This window comes from Cyprinus carpio, chromosome B23, assembly GCF_018340385.1.
Source record: "Cyprinus carpio isolate SPL01 chromosome B23, ASM1834038v1, whole genome shotgun sequence".
Taxonomy (NCBI): Eukaryota; Metazoa; Chordata; class Actinopteri; order Cypriniformes; family Cyprinidae; genus Cyprinus; species Cyprinus carpio.
The window spans coordinates 1462471-1484976 of NC_056619.1; the positions used below are offsets into that span (position 1 = coordinate 1462471).

Sequence of the window (22506 nt, forward strand, 5' to 3'; positions counted from 1 at the left end):
TCTTTGTCACATGTAATATGGCTTTCTCTTTTGGAGAAGACTCCTGGACAGCGACCGTCCTGCAGACTTCAGCTCAAATGCCTGTCTGTAATGATCCACACTGAACACCTGAGCTACTTCAAGTGTGTAGGACTGGAGTTGAGCTGAAGTCTGCAGAATGGGGCAGCTCTGGAGATCGTTAATCACCTGCCATGTGATGACCATACTGTTAGAATCAGTAGACACCGTCGTCACATTCTCTGGGTTCATGTCAGGTTCTGTGTGCGAGAGAGAACATTCATATAATAAGGATTTTTTCTTCTATTTGTTAATATTTATTTTTGCCGTTTTTTTTTTTTTTTTGCTTTATTATGATAAGACAGTTGTTAGACCGGAAGTGAAGGGGAAGAGAGAGGGGGGTGAGATTGGAAAAGGTCAGTTTTGCAGTGAAAAAACCTTTACATGTCTGTGCCATGGAAAAGTGTTACTGCAGCGCTGGTAGCCTTGTGGGCAGTGCAGCGCTGTTACGCTCCGGACATCCCAAAATCGAATCCCAACTCGAGGACCTTTCAAAACCACAACCCCCTCAAACCCCATCCCCCAAACTCCCTCCCTCCATAACACTCACCCTATCAAAACAAAAACCTAGCTAAATAAAAGCAAAATGCCAAAAATAAATGTTATTGGTCACTCCTGTAGCTGGAAGCATGAGCACTGAAGAGCTTGTGGAATATGTTTCAGAGCTCAGAGAGTCTTACTGGCTGCTGGCGTGCTGTATGAGTCTGAGGGAGGACTGGGCTCGCTCATTCCTATGCCATTGACAGCTCTGACCCGGAAGTGATATGTGTTGTATGGCTGCAGGTGGATCTCCAGGTGTCTGATGTCTTGAGGAACTCTTCTGTACTCCTCCCAGCGGCCCTTTTCTGGATTCTGCTCCTCTTTCCTCTCAATAACATACTCTGATGGACAACAGAGATGAAAGGTCAGTCAAACTGTAGCAATGTCTGATCCAAAAGGTTCTTGAAAAAACTTTTTGTCCTAATCCTAAAACGAGAGTTTTTTTTTTTTTTGGTGGAGCATCTAGAGTGTATTGAGGATTTGATAAAAGGGGTGCTCCATAATGCTCACTTCGCCTTATTTTGGGTAAAAAAAATTAAATAAAATAATACTCTTTTTTTAAAGAAATGTGAAGTAAGGATATAAGAATCCATCAATATTGAGGAACAGTGTTTTGTAAAGGGCTCTGATGAGAAGCCAGCAGGATTTTTCCTCAGTGGATGTGTAAGATTTTTTTCATATTACATACACATGAACAAATTGCTGGCACTATAAGAAGTTTATAATAAAACAGAGGTCAAAAAAGTCTTGGACCTTTCTAATGATGTATAATGGTGTCAAGATTGAATAAACAGAATACAAGCAGTGGGCTGTTGTGAGCACAGTCAAAGATTTGATTTCGATTACCAGATACAGGACTGTTGTTTTCAGCGCCTGGCATCCAGGACAACGTGACACTTCGATCCTTCTTTTCAGACAACCCCAGAGAGTGAGGAGAACCAGGCTTATCTGAGGAGTGTCCAACACATCAGTGTCTTTCAGAAGCAAGGCAATGTCAAACATTGTATTTGGTGCCAGTGACAGACTCACCCTGTACGGTGATGGAGCCGGTGGCGCTGACCGAGTCCAGTTTAGTGCTGATCTCACAGCTGTAGATTCCCGAGTCCTCCATCTGAACGTCAGTGATCTTCAGAGAGCCATCGGTGTATTCACTGTATCTGCAACCATTGAGATCCCAAACTATAAACACCAGCAGATCCACTGCAGGAAAATTAGGCTCTTATGACCAGCTGGTTTTGGCAGCAGTGCACTGGAGTTATCGCCATGTGTGATGTTTACATACTCATGGGACCGTTTTGTTCAATTAGTTGCACACGCTGATACAGGCATCTCTAAAGAGAGCGGCCAGTGAACTTTTACCCAATATTTACTCAAAATAAACACAAAAATGAACAGATTTAACAGGAACTCAGCTTTGACACCACTTCTGTTAACTGATACCGATGAGCTCAAAATAGCAGAGATAAGTTTTATGTGGTGTGTTTACTTGTCATCATTAGCAGATGATGTGATCTTGTGTTTGTCCTTCTTCCACTGAATCGTGGGTTGTTTTAACTTGTGGTCCACTGTATATTTGCACTGCAAAACAGCATCATCTCCACGTAAAACCCGCAGATCCTGAGGAGGGTCCACAATCTTAGTTCTGTCTGGAGACAATAACATGAAACGGCATTCACTACACATTTAACCTCATTAATGTGACATACAGGAGAAAGATTCAATGATTCAAAGACCTGAATGTGTTTTTGGACTAGGTTTTTGGACTACTTCCCCTCCTTCAACCCACACTGTAGGGAGCATTCTAGGATGTGCACCCATCTATCTACCCACCTGTGGCTCAGTGGTAGAGCATTGCATTAACAGTGCAAAAGGTTGTGGGTTCAATTCCCAGGGCACACACAAAAATATGTATAGCCTGAATGCACTGTAAGTCGCTTGGATAAAAACGTCTGCTAAATGCATAAATGTAAATACCTGCATAAACTATTGGCATGAATTTGGAAATATTAACACAACAGTAGCCTCAACAATGTCAAAAACACCTATTATAACAGTTATTTGACAAACATTAACCAAGAGAGTGTGTGGAAAATAAAGTTCTTACTACTCTGCCTTTCAAAAGGTTGGGATCAGTGAAATTTTAAATGTTTTTTTGTTTTGTTTTTTATGGAGTCTCTTATGCTTAATTTTTTGGGACCTGTAAGACTTTTTTCTTTGATTCTTAGATGAATAAAAAGTAATAAAAAACAAAAAAAGTAAAAGTATTTATTTCGTAAAAAAAAAAAAAAAAAAAAAGACTAACTTTTGAATTGTAGTCAGGGGCGGTTTCTTCATTAGGGCGATAGGGCGATGATTTTTTCTAAAATTTTTAAAGGGATAGTTCACCCAAAAATGAAAACTAAGTTTATTTTTTCCTCACAGTTTTTTTCTGTTTTTCTGTTTTTACTGTATACATAAATTGTGAAAAATGAAAGATACAAATGTTTTAATCTACCTTGAAATACGCTTGCAGAAAATATATTTTTGTGGGAATCATCGTCAGTCTGTAACTTGGTAAAACATGATCTTTATTTAAAATGTTTCAAGTCTTAATACTTTTCCTTTTGTTCTACTGGGATAAATAATACCAGGATGTACGTATGCTAAAATTGTCGGATATGATGCCCTACCTCGAATATTGTCCACCAATTGCCACTGAAAGTAGTGTATATTGTAACACAAAATTTCTATTTTGAATTAACACTGTTCTTTTTAACTTTTTCATTTATCAAAGAATCCTGAAAAAAAATAAATAAATAAAAAAAAAAAAATAAAATAAAATTCACAGATCACAGGTCCCCCCAAAAATATTAAGCAGCACAACTGTTTTTTTTTTTTTTTTTGTAACATTGATTGTAAATCAGCATATTAGAATGATTTCTGAAGGATCTGAAGACTGGAGTAACGATGCTAAAAATTCAGATTACCTTCACAGACTTAAATTATAATTTAAAGCATATTAGAAAAGTGTTACTTTAAATTGCAAATATATTTCACAAAATCAGTTATTGTTTTTTATCCCCCATATTTTTGATCAAATAAATGCAGCCTCGATGAGCATAAGAAACTTCTTTAAAAAACATCAAAATCTTACTGTTCCCAAACTTTTGCATTTTGAAAACAAAAAAACATTTGTGTATAAAGCAAGCAGATTGTGTAATTTTGATTGCATGTTGAGCGATAAGCTACTGCACCTTCAGTGTGAAATGTGATAGGTTTGCATGGATTTGGACTTACTCAAGACCTGCAGCTCAGCACTGATGCTCCTGTTGCTGTGTCTCACTGAGCACGTGTACATGTTGCTGTCATCTTCACTCACGTCACTGATCTGAAGATTTCCATCGCTCGTCTGAGACATTTTAGCATTGGCCAGAGCTGGACCAGAGTTGAAAATCTCCCTGCATACATTCAAATCCACTGCGTTATAAACACATCCTCCAAAAAAGCTGATTACTAGTGCATTATTTTTTCTCTAATTTCCAGAACTTCAGAACACGTGTTATAAAATAATTATATTTGTATTATAAAAATGGGTCTTTTCATCAAACACTAAAGAGACGACATATATCATTGCTTCTCATTGAAAGTTTTGTGGATTTTTATGTTAATATGTTGAATAGGCTCCCTTATTATGCTAGCAAAGTTTTTTTGCACAAAAATAAAAATATATATGTGAGAAATTATTATTTTCAACTGGATAATGTCATTGCATAGGAAATAGCATCCTATTCTATAAATGCTTTGTCCATAAGAGGGGTATTTTAAGCTAAGAAACTTGCAGTATGTTTTTATGGTACAAATACCTGTTTTCTGGAAAACTGATTTCTCATGTCACGATCCCTTTAAAACATAGCAAACGTGTTCAAAGCCAAAACAAAAACCCCATGCTCACCAGTCGACTTTGGGTTGTGGGGAGCCAAAGGTGTGGCACTGCAGCAGAGCCGTTTGCCCTTCTGTGGCCTTGTACACGAGTCCGTCTGCCGTCAGGATCTGAGGAGGCAGCTCTGGCAGACAGAGGGGAAGCGGTTTACTCACATATAGCACCAAAAAGAGTCACGTTTTCCATGTGCTGACAGCATTCATTTTTAAACACAAACCCATATTCACACTGGAGTGACAGCGTTCCCAGGCTTTCTCCAGCGTGGAGCGAACACATGCAGATAGCTGAAGGGCACTGGATTAAATGGTGCTCACCAACTACATGGACGCGTGTGTTGACCAGGATGTTGCCGTGTTTATTGGTGGCCTCGCACTGATAGACCGCCGTATCGCTGTACTGAACGTCAGTCAGGATCAGTGTCCCTGAACTCACATGCCGTCTCGAGTCCGAGTCCGTTCCTGCCACACACAGAGACCAGACGTAGACGTGAACCACAGAGGTCCACAAAGAGTAAAGTGCCTCAAAAGAGTTAGGAAAACAATGACACATTTCCTATTGCGTGGCGTTTACCAGAGAAAAGATCCATTGGATAATTATGAATTAATGTTTAAGACGATTTCTTGACATACACAGTCATATTTAAACACTTCTCTCTTCCTCTTATGTCCCTCATTTTCGCCCAACACTACAAAAACATGTGAACTAACACACCAGCACACACTGTCATGTCTCCTGCGAGTCACATCACCAAAGTTTGCAGCTTCGCAGAAATATACTGTATCTGATATTTATACTAAATCTCAAACACTTACGTAAAGCACCAATGTAAGGACACGTAAGCTGAAGTAGTGAGGCTAGGCCACCTGATGGCACTATAAATGAGAAAATCGTGCTAGAACTGCAGAAACCGCTGGTCCAATTCACTTCTAAATTGACCCGCAGGATATTTGTGTCTCATGAAAAACATGGCCAATCATAAGAACAGAAGAAAATATGAGCCTCCTGGTGATGCTGTCAGTGGTGTCATGTATATTCAATCAGTTATTTTGGTGTTATTAGTGGTGCTTTCAGCTGTTTCTTTAATATAGTAATAAAGCCATCAAAACTACACAAAGTAAGTATACAGAGACTAAGAAACGTATTCTGGAGCACACTGACAGCTCTTTGCATTGCGTCAGCTGATCAGTGTTTGGTTGTGCATCTGTTGGTACCTGCGATGGGAACGCCATTGATGCTCCAGGTGATGTTTGGGGTGGGAATCCCCTCAGCTTGACAGTCCAGCCTCACAGTCTCTCCTGGGGCGTACAGGTGGTCCTCAGGACGCCTGGTCCAGTACGGAGCAGCTGCCAACAATAAAGACCGCTCAAGCTGTTATAAAAGCGTGTGATCTGTTGTAGTACATACTACTGTATGTCATCTGGCAAGTGTCAGCATGTGTGTCTTACCCTCTACTGTCACGGAGTAGTGGTGTTTAACGGAGCCCTGGCTGTTTTGGGCAGTGCATGTGTACTCGCCATCATCCGCCTCCGACACGCTCTCGATCTGGAGCCAGCGCTTGTATTTCAGCATCCGGACCCGCGCCGGAGACAGAGGGCTGTCCATCCGTTCCCACTGCACCTCTGGAGTGGGGCTTAAACAGAAGCAAAGTGATCCTTAAAGACTGCTGCCACCCCAGTCGAATGAGACCAGCCCATCTGACCCCTCTCCAGCGCTCAGACCGAGAACTGAGGTGCAAGGGCCTTCCCTCATGATAAACTGAACAATCATCAAATGAATATTATTGCTCTGTTCCTGCTCTTTGGAAGCTCCTGCAGATAAAAGCATCTGCTAAATGCATGAATGTAAATGTCAGTTTGTTTGGTTTCACAGTGTGTGTCGCCTTTATGTACTTTCTCAAGACAAAAATGAAGAGAGAATATTAAAAGCAGAAGATTAAGAACTTAAAAACGTTATTTTACATTTCCAGTAAACTCTTGCTCTGCAAACACCATTCACAGCTTGAACATGTCTGTTTTGGCCAGTGCCCATGACAGAAGCAGCATCATTATTATTTTAATACGGCTGTTTCTACTTGGGCGATTATTGTCTCAACGTCCTTAGCTGTTATATACACAATATTACATATGTATAATATCCATTATAGGCTGCATGCCTTGTTACCTGTTTATTGGATTTATGTCTGCTATATGTTTAGCCATGTGTCAGTGCTGTCTTTGTCTTGAGAAGAATGGTTGATACACTGTTAAAAATCGCTGTAAAAAAACGGCCAAATTTTGACGGTAACATACTGTTTTTCATTAAAACAGTGCATTCTGGGTAATATTCATCTTTTTCGAGAAGGTAGCCTGCTGCTATATATCGTAAATTAACAACGTTCAAAGTCGACACTCAGAAGCTGTGTTTCAAATCACACCCTACACCGTCATTCACTTTTCCCTACATGAGTTTACTAATACAGTCCACCTGACAGAGAGAATGAAAACTAATGAGTGAATTCAGACAGTGATGAGCAGAATCACTGAAGAAAAGAGAAACAAGACAAACACAAGAACTACAACTGACTTCAGCCACAGCCTTAGATGAAATCAGCTGAAGATTTAAACAATCAACAAACAGCTTTACCAGCTTCACTCATTACTAACCAGACTGACTTTATTTCTTTCAGATCAGAGATCAAAAGATCTTATTGAGAGTTATAGAGATTCAGATGATGATGTTTTACTGTTTCGTTTGACGTTTCCATTGCGAAGATCAGTGTTTGCTTTAGTTAGGCTCCTGACCCTTGAGTTTTGAACTTTAAATTCTGTTTGATTGTTGTATTTGTGTCTTAATGATACATCTGTTATAGCTGTGTTTATTTGGATGGTCAAGTGATTATGACTGTTTCTGTCAGCCATGATCAACTAGACTGACTTAAAATGTTGCTAGAATAATTTGATGTTAAAACATGTGTGAATTAATTTTTTTGTTTTAACTTTATAAGATTGAACAATAATGTGACAACTAAAACATATTGATATGAGAACAGCTTGGGCTTGAAGCATTTAGAGTTTCATTGTCAGAAAAAGACATCAACAATCAGCATATGAATCTCAACAATGGTGACAATCAAAAGGTTCATGATGCAGTGCATGCTGGGTACCAGCACAGGACAAAACTCATGACTCCCAGCATGCATTGCTGCATGAATAAATTATGCCCCTAAATTGTCCACTTATTTTCTTGAATTCTCATGTGCTTATATTTTTGCTTTTGTCTTAAGTTTTAGTAGCATGTTTTGTGATGTTCAGAACTTAACTGAATATTTATTTTGTGGATTGTCACCATTGCTGTGATTCAACACTGATTCTTGATGTGTCCGTCTAAATTATAACAAAGGTTTTTTTTTTTTAAATGAGTGATATTTTCTTAACAGTCTTTCATAACTTGCAGTTCAGCAGTGTTCTTCTTTTGCTGTAGTATCTTTCCAAGTTCTAAAGACACATTGTTATTGCATATTAAAAAAAAAAAAAAAAAAAAAATACCCTTAGTGTTGAGAAGTCACGGTTCAAGAGCGCAACTAAAGTAAACACTGATCTCCATCACGGTAGTGAAAAAAACACCTAAACCTCTGTAACTCTCAATCAGATCTTCTCTAGATGTCTGACAGAAATAAAGTCAGTCTGGTTAGTAATGTGAATCTGGTGAAGCTGTTTTAGGAGTTGTTTGATCAGATCTTGAGAGATTTAATGTCTTTTATTTCAGTTGATTTCATCTAAGGCTGTGGCTGAAGTCAGTTGTAGTTCTTGTGTTTCTCTTTCCTTCAGTGATTCTGTTTGTTAATAGCAGCTGTTCATCACTAATGCTCAATCATCAGTTAATCACAGAATTATCTCATTAACTTCACTGATTCAGTGTTACTCGAACACTCTGTAGTGTGCACACATTATCAGTGTTCATTTAAAACTGAGGATTTTGTTGTGGGGTTTAAAGGGTTAAAGATTTAAGATGAAGAAAAAACAGCATGAAACATAATTTAACAGTAATAAACTGTAATTAATTTACAGGAAACAAACTGTAGAAAACCAGTTATTTACTGGCACCCCTGCTGTTTTTCTACAGTTTGTTGCCGTTGTCAAGGATAAACAGCAATATACTGTAAAATGTAAAAGTCAGATTTACCAAATGAAAAAAAAGTTAAGCAAAGTCATACACTGATGATGAGATTAAATACTGAACTCAGCTGTATTAATGTGTTTTTGCACAAGAGAGATCTGTTAGTTTAATGTAGTTTTGTGGTTCACCATTGTGCTGGAGAGTAGAGCCTGTGCTTCACTCAATGATGAGCCACAAACACTGATGTTCTGCTGCTTTATTTAAAGACAGTAACTGTGGAGTTGTTGATACAGTGATGATATCTGTGTTAAGTATTTAAGCACATACATGTGTGCTATAGCTGACAATGAACTACTGTGATTTGAGTAAAAGTCATGCATTTAGTTACTTTATTACTACACATTAAGTGTTTGCAGTTTTATATTAAGAAATCTTCCTTTTCACTGGACTCAAATGAAATAAATTCATAGTACTAACTTTGTAGGAATGATAGTTTTTAATCTTGAACTGTTTGAAGCAGTGGGAGTGGAGTTAGTTTCCATGGTAGAATTTACAGTAAAACACTGTAAAAAAAAAATCAAGAGTGGTAAATAAACTTTTAATATCAGTAAATTAACAGTACTTTACTGGCACCCCTGCTGCCAGTAAATTACTGTTATTTAACGGCAATTTTTTTTACAGTGTAAACGCCACTGTGCGTGTTGGATATTGAACGGTAAGGCTTTTAATGTGATTTTTGAACTTCAGACAGCAGCAGCAGATTCCTCCTCACGCTTAATGTTTTATTCAGACATTTAAACTGACAAAACACCTGTAAACCACAGTAAATACGTGCAGCACACACGTCAAATTCAAATGTTACTTGGCTGGTTGTTTTGGTTGCTGTCAGCTGAAGAGTGTAATGTCTGTTAGTGTTGTGCTGCTGATTGTAAAGTCAGCGGCCCTGACAGGACACTGGCTGAATACTCACAGGCCTTTTGGGATGCACTCTAGAGTCAGCGTTTGGCCCCTGAGCACCAGGTAAGAGCTGTGGGATCCCGCTGGCTTCTGCAGCTGGGGCCGCCGGTTCTTCACCACAGAATTTGCTGTGAGAACAGAAGAACACATTTAAGTGTGTAACATATGTAACCCTGCATGGTTCCCTGAGGAGAGAATGAGGCGCCGTGTCTTAGTCACACTTCCCTCCACAGATGTCAATATTCAGTAAAATTATAATAATCATAATACTTAGACAAAGTACTGTAACTGCTGCTTGCAGTGCTAGTATTATTAATATTTTTTTTCAATGATCCTCTTTAGACCATATTCTGTATACAGTCTCCACTTCCTTTCAGTATAGAAAAGTGAAGTCAAAACCTCGCGTCCGCGCAGTAGTGATCACAGTTATGACACCACACCCCCGTTTTAAAGCATCAAATAATTAAATAATATACATCAGTATGATAAAAACTACCTAAAATGATGGAAATAATCTTTGGGGAAATGTTTTTGAAGTTTAATCTGATTATTTAGTTTACGTGGAGAGGGCGGGGTTTATGGCCAGTGCTGCAGTCAGCCACCAGGCTTCACTTTACAGGACGAGTGCAGCACACTTGCTGTGGACATGCTTCAGCTTGCTTCTTTTGGTTTTGTGTTGTAAATCATCCCTGGGTTTTGTTATCGTAATATTACTTGATTTGAAACAGCCTGCATATTCACATGCACAGAGTATGGGACTGAATCAGAAGAGAGTTTACACACAGGGTGTGACACTGATGGAGATGCGCTCTTTAGGGAGGATGACGCTGGCGCTGATGTAGTGGGCATTGCAGGTGTAGTCTTCTCTGCTGTCATTGACTATTAAGTTGGCAAAGTACAGATTTCCATCAAGACTCGTGGTCACCCGCTCGTTCAGAGGGATGTGGCGCAGCTCTGAACAACAAATACATAAATAAAGAGAGAGAAAATGAATCGATTCAAATATAATGCAGGGCAATTGAGTTTGGCAAAAGTAGATTCAATAGAAGACTTACGTATGTCCATCCAGTGTATTTTGGGAGTGACAGAGCTCTTGGGAGGGTTACAGTAGAGGACTGCGCTTTCGCCCTCCTCAAACGATCTTGTTTTCTGCCTCTTCTCTTTGGCCAAGGTTGGGATGGCTGTGAAATAGCCAGAATAATTCTTTAAGGTTTGTGCTTTGACAGACAGCAGCAACTCTAATGACATGTCACATGGTCACATTCATGCATGAATGACTTCAGACTCTCACACTGTTTTGGAATGAAATACTGGAGTACTGTGTACTGCCTATGGTCTTAATTCAGCGATAAAACGTTGTAATGCTGTCGTCACATAAGCTTACAGCACTGAATGAGTAGTTCAGCACTTTTAGTCTGGGGCATCTTTTGCATGTGAATTCAGTTTGTGAAGTATGGCTTACAGGAGACCTCGGGCTCGCTCTTGTTCTGATAGTCTGTACACTGACCTGATCTCTCTGGAGCCACAAAGTCTGCTCACTAACTGAGATATTGATCTGTCCTTCATTTTGTTTTCTCCAGCTAGCTTAAAACACACATCAATAATGGACATTGATTCATTCTTGATTTTTTCTTTTTTTGCATGTACGTGACAGTCAGTGCTGGGAAGGTTACTTTGGAAATATAATAGCTTACAGATTACCCTATTTAAAATTTAATTAGTACTATTTCAGTTACTTTATTAAATTAATGTGACTAAATACATTTTATTACTTTTCAAAGATTTCTAGCAAATGTTTTCAATTGTTGAAAGGGTTAACCTTGCAGTGGGACTCAACACTTATCACTTGAATTAAGATTCATTTTAAAACAGCCACCACAAAATCAGACTTTAGCACCTCTTTTCACTTTGAGATCGTTCTGAGGTTAAATACAGATTTAAAATCATAAGATTGAGTTTAATAGCTATGATGAAATCAAATTTTTGCATAGATATGACAGGTAACATTGTAATCTAACAAAAACATCAAATAATAAAAAAAAATATATTCAATTATGCAATAAAAATACTCCCTAGAAGCTGCGAAGACCTGAGAAAACTTTTAGTTTACTTTTTATGTACTTCTCAGAAATGGGCTTTACGTAATCCTCAGATATATACTTAAAATGACATTAAGTATACTTGTCTTATACTTACAAAAAGTCTAAATATATTTGAGCTATACTTGTGCGCCTAGAATCTGTGTTTTCATTGTTGTACAGTAGAGGGCGCTAGTACACACCTTCTGTACAGAATTACCAAAAAACACAAGTGAAGAAGAAGAAGAAACAACAGATACTAACACATGTAATCTAACACCATCATCTGACATGAAACAGCATCAAAACTGTAACGTTCTGGAATAAAATATTGACCGATGAAGAGGTAATAATTACAGTCAAGCTTTGGGGTGTTGATCAACTCCATCTACGTTTTGATTATCATTCTGAATCCAATTCATAGTTTTTTTTTTCAGCTTTTTGTTCAATATGTTATTTCTTTATTTTTATGAAACTTACCACATTAAAATGTTAAAAAAAAAAAAGAATGCGTGAAGCTAGAATAAAATGTTTTTGTTTACAAGCAGATACTCTGTTCTTTCTTTTGATGTTTTGTATGTTCAGATATTCAAAATATATACAAATTAAAACCTAAATAAGGACGTAGTAGCATACTTAAAGTATGATGTAAAGTTCACTTAAAGAAAACTTATGAGTATACTTGCAGTATAAAACTACTAAACTAGTAGTTTCCTAGACTATACTTCAAAGTGTACAAAGTATTTAATTAGTAAACTATCAGTATACCTATAAGTTCACTTTTAGTATAATTGCAGTACAAACTACAGACATAGAGGTGAACTAGTTGTGTACTCAAAGTTTGCTACTGTTATACTTATAGTATACTTTTATATACTAGAAAGTGGGCCAATTTAGTCCCAATGAGTACTGAACTAGTACACTTACAAGTATACTACTAGAACACTGATAGTTGTATACCTGCTACATAAAGTATACTTAAAAATATACTTGACCTTTACTTAAGTATACTTAATAAAATAAACTTGAAGTATACCACTTTTTGGTAAGGGTTGGAAGAAAACAACATTAACATTTAACATTTTCATAAGTAGCTGTAATTTAACTACACATTTTTTCTCAGTAACAGTAACTGATTTATTTTGTAATTAAATTACGTGATTCCATTACATGTAACGAGTCACTCCCCAACACTGGTGCCAGTCTGCTGCATTGCTTTGCTCTGCACTTGATGCTGCAGATCTTACTCTCAATCTGTGGTCATCCCAGTTCGTTTCATCACCCAGACAGGGTGTGTGCACTCAAACTGATGCATGCTGTCATTCTGAGAGCAGCTGTTGACTGTGCTATTGTGGAGAATGGCACAGGTAACCATGCTGTATACATTCTGCTTTTGCAGTCGTAGCCACTGAGACATCGTGCTTGTGGCGCTTGAGGAGAGACTCACGCTCTGTGATCAGATGCGCCAGGTCTGAGACGGCGGTTCCCAGCTCATTGGCCACGTAGCAGCGGTACGAGCCCTGATAAGACCGGAGCTCCTCTTTAACTTCTGCTGTCAGGGTCCCGGACTCAAACAGTTCCCTCCTAAACTCTTTGCCATCTTTGACCCAGCGGAAACTGTCAGTGTGAGGCGAGAAAAGAAAGACAAATTTAAATCTAAAGACGGACAGATGGAGAGAGAAAAACACAACACACACGTACAGTTGTGCTCAGAAGTTCACTGCCCTAAACTACAGACATTTCTATATGATCCACAAAACAAAATAATGAGCCCGTTCACCTTTGCTTGATTCTTAATATGTGACCCTGGAGCACAAAAGCAGTCTTAAGTCTCTGAGGTATATTTGTAGCAATAGCCAGAAAACATTGTATGGGTCAAAATTATAAATTTTTCTTTTATGCCAAAAATCATTAGGATATTAAGTAAAGATCATGTTCCATGAAGATATTTTGTAAATTTCCTACCGTAAATATTTCAAAACTTAATTATTGATTAGTAGATATGCATGGCTAAGAATTCATTTGGACAACTTCAAAGGCGATTTTCTCAATATTTTGATTATTTTACACCCTCAGATTCCAGATTTTCAAATAGTTGTATCTCAGACAAACCATACATCAATGGAACGCTTTTTTTATTCAGCTTTCAGATGATGTATGAATCTCAATTTCAAAAAGTTGACACTTAAGACTGGTTTTGTAGTCCAGGGTCACATATCATTACCTGGGTGATCCACGACTGTTTGTTTTGTAAGTCCCTTGTTCATCCTGTCTGCCGTTCAGTAAAATCCTCCAGCTCCTGCACATTCTTTACTCGTCTTTTGCGTATGTGAACCCTTTCCATTAGCAGCTGTGTGGTTTTCACACTGAGGATGACTGAGCGATCATTACAAAAGCTGAGCACAAATATCAGGGCTGTCCAGTGCTGTCCCTGGAGATGCACCGTCCTGCAGCGTTCAGTCCAACCCCTGCTGCGACACCGCTGTCTGTGACCACGTGCTCTTGAGGATCTGAATGAACTGCTGAACGCTGCAGGAAGGTACAGGAGATCTGCAGAAACCGGACTGGGCAGCCCTGCTGTATATAGTGACGTCAAAGAGATTATGAATCACCAAGAATGATTTACTGTGAAAATCAACAAAAAACTCTTATGATGTCTCTGACTTTCCAAGTCCTGGGTGTCTACAGTCCTGCACATTTTGTTCACAGTTACAGTATGTGAAACACCTGGTTCTAATGATTTGACACACAGTAATGTGGCAAAGGGGTTGATGTTTGGCAGGAGGAAGGACCGTCTCAGACTCACCTGGGCGCCGGGTCTCCACTGCCTTCACAGGCCAGATTGACATCATCCAGAGAGAAAGCGGTGTGAGACACGGGCTGAACTGTGATCTTTGGAGCTTGTTTTACTGGGGAAAAGATGGTTGCAGCATAAACAAAATCGTCGTGAGAAACCATGGTTGTAAGCAGTGTTTTGAGTTAATGGTAGAGTTCACATCTGCTGGACAATACATGCTCCTAAACCTAACTTTCTCATGGTGTTTCCTAAAACACCTACAGACATTTGAATTAAATCTGTAAAAAATAGTGACCAAATCAATCCTTTGTTTTAGTACAGGGTTCCTCAATAGGCGGCCGTGGGTAACATCAGGCCAGGGAGAAGAAAAATGTTTGGCCCGTGCAAATTTCAAATAATGTGGCATTAAAATTCAAACGCAGCTTCAGAAATCAAGATTACATCGTGTCTACACCGGGCGCGAGAGGCACAACAAAATACAATAGAACCCATTATAATCTGTGATGCTAGATGCAGCGCAGTGCAACAAATCCCGACAGAAAACTGCTGACTCGTTCTATTAATGGTGCACTGACACAAAGTTCAAATGATTTGCAATGCTTTATAGCGTCCAGTGTAGATACGATGTGACAGCAAAAACATGGTGAGTGAGTGTGAAGAAAAGAAAAGTGCGGAAAATAGATCATTCAAATGTGAATGGACTGAACAGTTTTGAGTGAGTGACGGACTGATATCTTTATGGAATACACGTGTTGGTTCGCAGTGAGTTCATGGTTTTACCGTACAAGTTTGCTTTAATTTATTTTCAAGATCTGAGCTAAAATATCTTGCTTTCACTAAGGCTATAAAGATCATGCAAAATAATATTCAAGCTCACATATTACACTCTTTTAACTTAAAAGTACATAATTATTACCTGAGATTATCACTATCATATTTTGTAAGTTATTTCATCCGCAACGTTGCAGAAAATAAAAATCGTTTCTAAAATAGAATCCCGTGTAGCTTATTGTCACGGATGGTTAGGACAAAAATTACATGGAAAAGATGATTTTTACCGCGTCACGTCGTGTCTGGTTGGGACACAATTTGATCCCCCCACCCCCACCCAAAAATTAAATAAATAAATCTAAGTATAAAAACATTAATGCTGAAAGATCTAATAATTGAATCTGCAGTCAGGGAAAGTGGAGAGAAGAGATCCAGGCTGGAGATGAGCAGGAACAGTTGATTTGTATGGCAGACACGGAGATCCAGATTTTTGTTTGTTCATTTGTTTTTAATATTCAACAGGCAAAGTTCTTCTGTATCTAAATGCAAAAATGTTCATACTTGTTTGAATAAAATAGACTACTGGGGGAAAAAAATCTGAATATATCTTGTGACCATCTTGTGACTATTTTAACAAAAGCAACAATAATATAATACTACTACTACTACTACTAATATAAAGAAATAAAGGAATATATACAGAGGAATCTGAAGTACTTACGGTTGTAATATTTGTCTGATAGAGCGCAGAAGGAAGCAGTGAATGGAGAGAGAGAGAGAGAGAGAGCACAGGGTTAGGCAGACTCATCCAGGCACTCAGACTATGAGGCGTTTCTGTTGATGTGGGACAGCATCCTATAGAGAAATGCATTTGTCCAAGTGTTTTTCCCACAAAGAAACCAAATTCCTGAAAGATTCAGTCAATGAGGTCACTCCTTTACACGCATTCAAGATTTAAGGGATTAGGCAACTTTTCTGTAATTCATCAGACAGAAGGAGTTCAGCACAATATAACTAGCTGTCTGGAGGAGACAAAGAAACGGAAAAAAGATTTGTTGTGACTTATTGGCTAGCTACTCACCTTGCATATACACAGTAGGGCTGTTGATTCATAACATAATTAACAAAGGGAAAAAATGACGAGTTAAAATGAAGGCATTTAAGGCACCCGGCTGCCCAGTGGATCAGTGACGAACAGCTCACTGCCTGATATAGATTGCACTTAAATGCCCTTAAATGCAGGACAGAGGGACCTGTTTGCGTTTTTGTCTCATATTTATATCATATCAATAGCAACAAGTGCAATATCACATGTTCTGTTTTGTCCCGAACACCACAAGAACCAACAGTTAAATTTTCGATTAATTAATAATAGCTTATTTCATCGCCACATTGTGTAATCATCATCTTTTCCTCAGAAAACAAAACAAAATTAAACATGACACATTCTAGTGTATTGTCTGATTATTTCCAGTGAATCATTTGCAGTTGGATCCTGCTCTCCTTCGTCTCTAAGTTCAGCCGCATTACAGAAGACGTGACCCTGAATAAGGATCCAGCAGATCTAACGGCAATGTTGTGCTCTGACTAGCAGCTGTCAATGACCTGTTTCTTTTTTCTTTTCTTTTTTTCTCAAATCGATTTGAATGAGCCCATGAAGTCATATTTACCAGGAGGTAGACCAGGGCATCAAACTCAGTTCCTGGAGGGAAAACTCAGTTGAAGCTACACTCTGAGGGACAGTGGCTCCAGGAGTCAAATTTGACTCGTGTGTTTTAGACTTTTACTTTGTACTCTGTTTCTCTTCCACAGCGCCCTTGTTATGTCCTGATGGTTTTCACCTGTTTCTTTTTAGTCTATTAGCCTGTGTATTAGCCCTTGTGTTTTCAGCATTCTTTGCTGGTCTTGTCCACTGTTGGATGAACTGTATGCATGCTTAGATTTGTCTCTTTATGTTCCTAGAGATTAACTTGGTATTGTTTTATATTGTCTCTTTATTTTGAATAAATATAAACAATCTACAATTAGCATGTCTGTCCTTTATCTCTTTGCACATGCTATATATACCAGGTTGCCAGCATTCATGGATAAGCAGAAGCTCTTGGTACATTGATTGTGTAAAATGATGTCATTTTTCAAAACACTTTTTATCTACGAGTAGTAACGATCTAGAATCCTTAACCAAAACTGCAAGTAGTGTGGTAAGATTTAAATTTATCTGAATGAACATACTGAGAAATATGTATGTTTTAATTTTAAAGATGTGAATCATTATTCAAAACACAAAACACTCATTACACAATATATGTGCTTTCGGTTGTTCCTACATTTTGTCATAAATTTAGAATAAATCTTGGTACGGTAATTGATGAATCATGATGTGTTTGTCAAAACACTTTTTATGCATTACATTAGTGAACGAGACATGGTGTCTTTGACCACATCACTGCAAATTAAAATGCTGATTTAAAAGTATTTCTTAACATACCACCAAATGCAGTTTTATATCAAAAAGAGTGAAACTGCACCTACTTGGAGTTTGTTATTCAACATTCGAGGAATGACACTTTGCAAAACACTGTACCTGCACATTATAGAAGATTCTTTCTGAAAGAGGTTTAGAGTCTGAATGGGGTGCTACTCACAGTCAGGAGGGATTATAATGTATCCATGTGTTTGTAGCACACTGAGGAAGAGGAGCAGCAGATGAAGCTGTGTCTTGTTGCTCCCTCTTCTGCCTGCCGGCTGACACTGAACTAGAGGCATTCTGCATGCAAACACAGCTGGGTCCAGACAGCCTCCACCGGAGCGAGAGACGGCTCACGTCTGACTCCGCACGCTTCTGCAGGAGAGAGAGGAGAGGAGAGGCGATGAAGGGAGCCCAGATACAGAGCAGGTGAAAACCACTGAATCAATGTTAAAAATAGTTGATTTGTCAATGTTAATGGCACTGAATCAATATCACGTTTGCACCCGCAATAAGTGTTTAAAAAATATTTTAAATTCCCACAAACCACCATTATTGTAATCAGTGTTTGCTTTAGTCTGGCTCTTGACTCTTGATTTTCATCAAGTCAGTTCTCTCTCAGTGCTTACAGTAGTGATTTAATATAAACATTTGTGCATTAATAAAGAAAGAGATGTTTTAAAGTTAAGTTGGAGTAGATTACTTTTTGTGATGGTATCAAGCTGTAATAAATTTGAGAAATAATTCTAAATTAAAGTTGATCTTTCATTACTGATGTAAATGTTGTTCCACAAATGCAAGGATGCTGTGGCAAAACATACAGAAAGATTTAGACATCAACATACATCATGCAAACCTCAACGATGGTGACAATCATCAAACAAATTCAGATAAACAGATCAACTGCAATGCATGCTGGGAGTCATGAATGAGTTTTGTACTATGTTGATACCCAGCATGCATTTCAGCATAAAATCTTCTTTTGTTTATTGTCACGATTGTTGAGTTTTATTCGCTGAGTCTTGATGTCTAATTGAGTCAGCACTTAAATGATTTTTTTTGTTAGTATTTTTTGTTAATTCATAGAAGTGTGATAGCCGTATCACTACTTTAATCTCACACTGTAGTTTCACACATAAAAAACAATACACTTGTGAGCAATTATTTAAATAAAAATGATTACAGTCACCATCACCTGATCCCAATGGATCTTAGTTTTCATTGCCTCAACAAATGTATTTTAGCACATTGTTACAACAGGCAATGAAAACCTAACAATAAAGTACAAGAGTCAAGAGCCCAACTAAACACTGATCACAATAATGGGGTTATGTTGATATTTCAACATTTTTTTCCACATTATTTTTTTATTTATTTTTTTACACTGAATCAATGGCTGCTAGCTATCAGGGAGAGACCAAAATAGAACAGAAGACACATGTACCTTTACTCACCAGAAAGCATTGAAAATCCAATAGAGAAATTAAACCAGAAAAGAAGAAATGTCCACGAAACCGAAAGGTGCATAAAAAGACAAAATCTCATTATGCATTGATTAATGCTAATGACACCATTCTAAAAACATGAACTTCCCTCAAGAAATGTCATTACCTACACAGAAGAGAGAAAATAAAGAAAAGGACAGATTTGGGTATTACTTTAAAGAGCAAGAACACTCATATAATGGAGTAGGGTGAACAAGAGTATTTTTACATTATCCTGCGGAGCAAAGCGAGGTTTGACTGTTTACTGAATATCTCTCATGTGACCACACACAATATGATCAGCTCTGGGTCCTACAGAATCTGACATATCTACAATCAGATACTAAATACAGATACCAATGACTTCTAACAGTGGCATTAATATGATTGACTGCTTTAAAGGAAAGTAGACATTGAAAAATGCATGCATTAATATATATGACACACATCTAATCTTTATCTAAATAAGTGGATGAATGAAAATTTAATGCCAAATCTGGAAGAAAAAACAAAAAAACCTAAAATACATACACATAGTTAATTAGGGCTAAGATTGTAACAGCTAGTTTTTTAAAGTAATAACTCTCCCCTCTTTGTCTTGAACATGAGCAGCAGGGAGGGGTGCAGCACAGCGTGTGCGTGTGTGTGTGTGTGTGTGTGTGTGTGTGCCCGCGCGCGCGCGCACTGAAATATTGAGCAGTGGCAGCTGTGGTGGTAAGTGCCATTAATGGATGAAATGGGGGAGCTGTCCATCCGTCCATCCATCTGTATTTGTTTTCCAGACAGTTGATTCGATCATGCTGAGTCATAGGATTCGCTCTGTCTGCCACACCCTGCACTTTTCCAATCTATCATATCCCTTTTCTTGGGTCTTCCTTGCATGTGTGTAGGTGTGCATGATTTTAATGTGTGCTCATATTATCTCAGCGATTTACATACAGATGTAATACAGAAACCAGTATAATGCTGTTCCCGCCTAACGCGCGTGGCTCACCGCCTCCTCTCCAGCTCCGTTTCCATAACAACAGAATCCCCCCGGGATCCCCGGAACACACGGACACGGCAGCCGAGCGCTCAAAGACGGACGCAAACGCTGTCATGGATGCCTCTGCCGCACTATTGTGCACGCAGACTGCAAATATTCCAGAAACCAGTGAAGTGAACGCTCGAAATACATTATTTAGGTAGCACTTTACAATAATAAACTAACACGTTAATACACTTTAATACATTAACTAACATTAACTAATCGAACCATATTGTAAAGTGTTACAATTATTTGTTATTAAAGTATATATACGTTCACAAAAACACTGTTAAAAAAAAAAAAAAAAAAAAAAAAAACAACCCCACAATTAAAAATACCAACTAAACAAATTTTTAATAGCCCGGAAGGAAGTGATTAAAACTGCAATTCATCGACTGGACGCTTGAGGCTGGCTGCAAAAGGGAGTCAGTCCCATAGTCTCCCCATGTTAAAATGCCCAACTTTACAGCAGAAAAAACTTGTTTACAGTCTGGTTCAAAACATGATTTTGGTCTATATAGCTAATTTTGCCCTTCATGACAACTGTGAGGGGGTGATTTTTTTTTTATAACTCATCCGTTTAAATTATATTAAGCCTTAAAGTTCTGCATAATCAAGGGCGTGGCCTCTTGAGTGAGAGGAGGATTGCTGCTGCTGACATTGCCGCCAAGCTTTATTTAAATTCTGAATATATTATCATATATGACATTCAAAGAGTGCTCCCTTTAAATTTATTAAAACCTATCACTCATTCGTCACGAATTCACAATGTCTTTGTTAGAAAAAAGTTATGAGCACGACAGAACCAAGCGGCAACCTCCTGCTCTCTCGTGAAGCCAACAAGGAAGTGACAATCTGCAATTCATCGACTGGCCGCTTGAGGCTGGCTCCAAAAGGGAATCCCATAGACTCCCCATGGTAAAATGGGCAACTTTACAGCAGAAAAAAAAAGAAAAAAACTTGTTTACAGTCTGGTTCAAAACATGATTTTGGTCTATATAGCTAATTTTGCCCTTCATGACAACTGTGAGGGTGGTGAATTTTTTTTTATAACTCAAATTATATTAAGCCTTAAATTTCTGCATAATTAAGGGCATGGCCACTTGAGTGACAGGTGGATGGACGCTGCTGACACTGCCGTCGAACTAGGTGGGCGTGGCTTCAGAAACAGCTCCCGCCTTTTTGCCCAATTTCAATGATCTTGGAGTGACGCGCGGTGCCCGTCACTGTTAAGAGTATGACTAATACTAATTAAAAAGCATATAAGGTAAGGCTATTAAATAGTAGTCCCAATACTAACATGAACTATTAATGAAACATGGAAACTGCTGCTGAATAGAATGAATATCATACCTTCATGCAAATCCTTCCCAGTTAACACACACAGTACCAGTTATGTTATTTATTGTTACTGTACTTTTATTTCACACGTTGCATGATCTTATAGTTTCTGCGCTTTAGTGAAGTAATATGGAGCGCATTGTGGGCAGCGCTAAACAGGCAGTGATGAAGAATAGGTGGGTGGGGCTAAATAGGCACTGATGTAGAATGGGTGGACGGGCCTTAACAGAGATCGATTTACAATTGGAAACAACATTTATCAAATAAATAACAAAATAAAAATAAAAAGTTTTCTGAGGTGAAAGACTTTTTATTTCATAAGTTACAAAATAACAATAGAATAATGACACTGACATTAAGCCTATCAATATCTCATCTGACTGCATTCTGAATCGGGACAGCGCATTTTTCTCAAGCACTCTTTTTAAACTGCATCTTACAGAAGTGTCAACGGCTTTCATAAATGTATTTTAAAATAAAAGTCTCGCATCAGAAAAAACATTTAGAATTACCGCAACACTCCACAACCCACTCAGAAAGGTCTTGCAACCCACCAGTTGAGAAACACTGGTCGAAAAACTGCCAAAACGACTGCTTGCAGAATGTGCCACTCTATGATGTGATAGTGTAGATAAGCGCCACCACTGTGCCCACCGATTCTACATCACTGCCTGTTTAGTGCCACTAACCGATTCTACATCAATGCCTGTTTAGCCCCGCCCACCGATTCTACATCGCTGGTTGTTTAGCCCCGCCCACCGATTCTACATCACTGCCTGTTTAACCCCCCCGCCCACCAATTGTACATCACTGCCTGTTTAGCCCCACCCACCTATTCTAATTACTGTCTGTTTAGCCCCACCCACCTATTCTAATTACTGTCTGTTTAGCTCCGCCCACGGCTTCTACATCACTCTCTGTTAAGCCCGGCCCACCTGTTCTACATCACTGCCTGTTTTCCTCCGCCCACTGA

General features: G+C 38.4%; 1 protein-coding gene across 4 annotated transcripts in view; it reads right to left on the reverse strand.

Moving 5' to 3' along the window:
* Positions 1 to 22506, reverse strand: part of l1camb (L1 cell adhesion molecule, paralog b) — a 58507-nt gene that overhangs the window by 27103 nt on the left and 8898 nt on the right. For 3 of the 4 annotated variants that reach the window (XM_042751246.1, XM_042751247.1, XM_042751245.1), the window contains exons 2-18: positions 17860 to 18056; positions 15936 to 15950; positions 14453 to 14555; positions 13094 to 13263; positions 10624 to 10749; positions 10352 to 10522; positions 9582 to 9696; positions 5962 to 6146; positions 5728 to 5859; positions 4831 to 4974; positions 4529 to 4640; positions 3874 to 4034; positions 2084 to 2243; positions 1627 to 1754; positions 1444 to 1545; positions 738 to 938; positions 187 to 257 (exon numbers count right to left, since the gene is read on the reverse strand). In XM_042751246.1, coding sequence (XP_042607180.1) covers positions 187 to 257; positions 738 to 938; positions 1444 to 1545; positions 1627 to 1754; positions 2084 to 2243; positions 3874 to 4034; positions 4529 to 4640; positions 4831 to 4974; positions 5728 to 5859; positions 5962 to 6146; positions 9582 to 9696; positions 10352 to 10522; positions 10624 to 10749; positions 13094 to 13263; positions 14453 to 14555; positions 15936 to 15950; positions 17860 to 17980 — 2217 coding nt within the window. In that variant the 5' untranslated portion in view covers positions 17981 to 18056. The remainder of the gene's footprint in view (positions 1 to 186; positions 258 to 737; positions 939 to 1443; positions 1546 to 1626; positions 1755 to 2083; positions 2244 to 3873; positions 4035 to 4528; positions 4641 to 4830; positions 4975 to 5727; positions 5860 to 5961; positions 6147 to 9581; positions 9697 to 10351; positions 10523 to 10623; positions 10750 to 13093; positions 13264 to 14452; positions 14556 to 15935; positions 15951 to 17859; positions 18057 to 22506) is intronic. The other variant, XM_042751248.1, reaches the window with a different exon arrangement.